The sequence below is a fragment of the Calidris pugnax genome, unplaced genomic scaffold (genome assembly GCF_001431845.1).
Source record: "Calidris pugnax isolate Ruff unplaced genomic scaffold, ASM143184v1 scaffold155, whole genome shotgun sequence".
Classification (NCBI taxonomy): Eukaryota; Metazoa; Chordata; class Aves; order Charadriiformes; family Scolopacidae; genus Calidris; species Calidris pugnax.
In genome coordinates this window covers 982,442-984,764 of record NW_015090886.1, presented here as the reverse complement: position 1 = coordinate 984,764, position 2,323 = coordinate 982,442, and the positions used below count along the sequence as shown (strand labels likewise).

The 2,323-nt window shown below is 72.1% G+C and overlaps 1 protein-coding gene across 1 annotated transcript in view; it reads left to right on the top strand.

Annotated features, from left to right (window-relative positions):
• The first annotated feature begins 109 nt into the window (after positions 1–109).
• Positions 110–2,323, top strand: part of ADCY6 (adenylate cyclase 6) — an 18,084-nt gene continuing 15,870 nt past the window's right edge. Inside the window, exon 1 of the mRNA XM_014947454.1 lies at positions 110–1,367. Coding sequence (XP_014802940.1) covers positions 540–1,367 — 828 coding nt within the window. The 5' untranslated portion in view covers positions 110–539. The remainder of the gene's footprint in view (positions 1,368–2,323) is intronic.

The following is a 2,323-nucleotide window of genomic DNA, read 5'->3' as shown; positions in this document are numbered from 1 at the left end:
GGCCGGGGGGCGGCGGAGGGGCGCGGGCGGGGGGGGGGTCGGCGGGGCTCCCCGCGGGCCGTGCCCGGAGCGGGCGGGCGGGGAGGCGGCCGCCGCCGGGGCCGGCCCTTTCCCGGGCGGCCGTTTTCCCTTCCCGCCGCTCGCCCCGGGGCTGGGACCGGCTGCCACGTCCCGTCTGGTCCCCGGTGCCCCGGGGCCGAGGTGCCCGGTACAACCCGTTGGCCGCCGTTCAAGACAAACAGGGCCAGGACGGTTCCAGCTTTGCCGCAGGTCACTGCGCTGGGAAGGACGGGCTCGGGTCGGCCTCGGCGGGGCCAAAACACCGGGACGTCGGCACCTGGACATCGGCACCGGGCACCTGCCGGGGCCATGGGGCTGGTGGGAAAGTTGGGGGCTCGGGGTCTGCGTCCCCCCGGGGTGGGACACGAGGGCCCGTCGCTGCCAGCGAGGAAGAACGCTGCCTCGCACCCCCCTGGGGATCCCCTCTGGGGGTGTCGGGGTGGGGGACGGAGCACTGACCCCTTCCCGGCGCCTGCAGCATGTCGTGGTTCAGCGGCATCCTGGTGCCCAAGGTGGATGAGCGGAAGACGGCATGGGGGGAGCGCAACGGCAAGAAGGGCCCCCGTCCCCGCGCCGCCCTCTGCGGCCCCCGCTACATGAGCTGCCTGCAGGACCCTGAGATGGAGCAGGGTGGGGGGCCCCCCCCCCGGGGGCTGCGCTGCACCTGGCAGGAGGACCACTACGGCAAGAAGGGGCCCGTGGGTGACCTGGGGCTCAAATCGGTGGACCTGGGCTTGGAGGACGGTGACGCCAAGGGGCCCAAGGAGGCCGGGGGGCGGCCGTCGGCCGGCGAATGCTGGCGGCGGCTGCTCCAGGTTTTCCGCTCCAAACGTTTCCAGTCGGCCAAACTGGAGCGGCTTTACCAGCGCTACTTCTTCCAGATGAACCAGAGCAGCCTGACGGTACTGATGGGGGTCCTGGTGCTGGTCTGTGGGGTCATGCTGCTCTTCCACTGCCTGCCCGGCGCCCCGCGTGTGCCGGCGGCCGCCGCCTTGGCGAGTGCCACGGCTCTTTTCCTGCTCCTGATGGTGCTGTGCAGCCGCAGCGCCTTCCCCCAGGACTACATGTGGGTGGTGAGCTACGTGGTGCTGGGGCTGCTGGCCGGGGTGCAGGCGCTGGGGACGGTGGCCGTCGTGCCCCGCAGCGCGGCCGAGGGCGTCTGGTGGAGCGTCTTCTTCATCTACATCACCTACACGCTGCTGCCGGTGCGGATGCGGGCGGCCGTGCTGGCCGGAGTCCTCCTCTCCGCCCTGCACCTCACCATCGCCTGGCACCGCAACGCCGCCGACCCCTTCCTCTGGAAGCAGGTAGGGGCTGGGGGGGGGGATGCACACGGGGTGGGGGTCCTGTGCTGAAGGGGTCCCACTCACCTGGGAGCGAGGTGGGATCCCCCCCCCACATTCCAGTCCCCGGTGGCAGCGGCTCCCCAAGTCCCTGTCTGTAAAATCAGGCTTTTCTCGCAGATGGAAAATTCTAGATGCAGGAGGGGCCCCTCGGCTGCCCCAAGGGTGGGGAGGGTCCCATGCCAAGGTCCTGTGGGTGCTGCCGGGGGGTCACTCTGCTGCCACGGCCCCGCACGAGGGGTTGCGGGGGCCCCTCGTCCCGGCGGGGCTGTGCACAGACCTGCCATTGTGGGCTGCGCCGGGGGGGAGGGGGGCACCCACAAAGCCCCTGTTGTGGTGCCAGCGGAAACCCCCGCGGGGGGATGCAGGGCCAGGACAGGGAGGTGGCTGCCACCCAGAGGGGCTGGGTCCCTGGTGGTGTCCCCTCTCCTGCCCCCCTCACCCCCTCCAGGGTGGCAGCTCCTTGCAGTGGGGTGCCGCAGGCACACAAGGACGCTGGGGGGGTCCCAGTGTGTTCCCACTCCCGGCAGGGCCTCACTGTGCTCCCCCTCCTTGCATGGGGTCACCCTTGTCCTGCCTGGCTGGGGCCAGGGCCACGTGTTGTCCCCATGGGGCGCAGGGCGAAGAACGCGACGACGGGGAGGGGGGGTCGGGGCTGAGGCCAGTGGGGCTTGGGGGAGGTTACAGGAGGGGAACCCCCCCCACCCCCCCGAGCGGTGCCCACCCTGCAGGGTGGGAGCGATGGGGCTGCGGCCCATGGCTGGGGAGGCGCTGGGTGCCAGGACCCCGCTCCCAGCCCGCCAGGGCGCTATAAATAACCCTGGCCCCAGTCCCGGGGGACAGGGACGGGGAGGGGGGAGACCGCAGCCCTCCTGCTGCAGCCGTCGCCGTTTCCCGGCCCTCCCTGGGCTTCCTCCGCT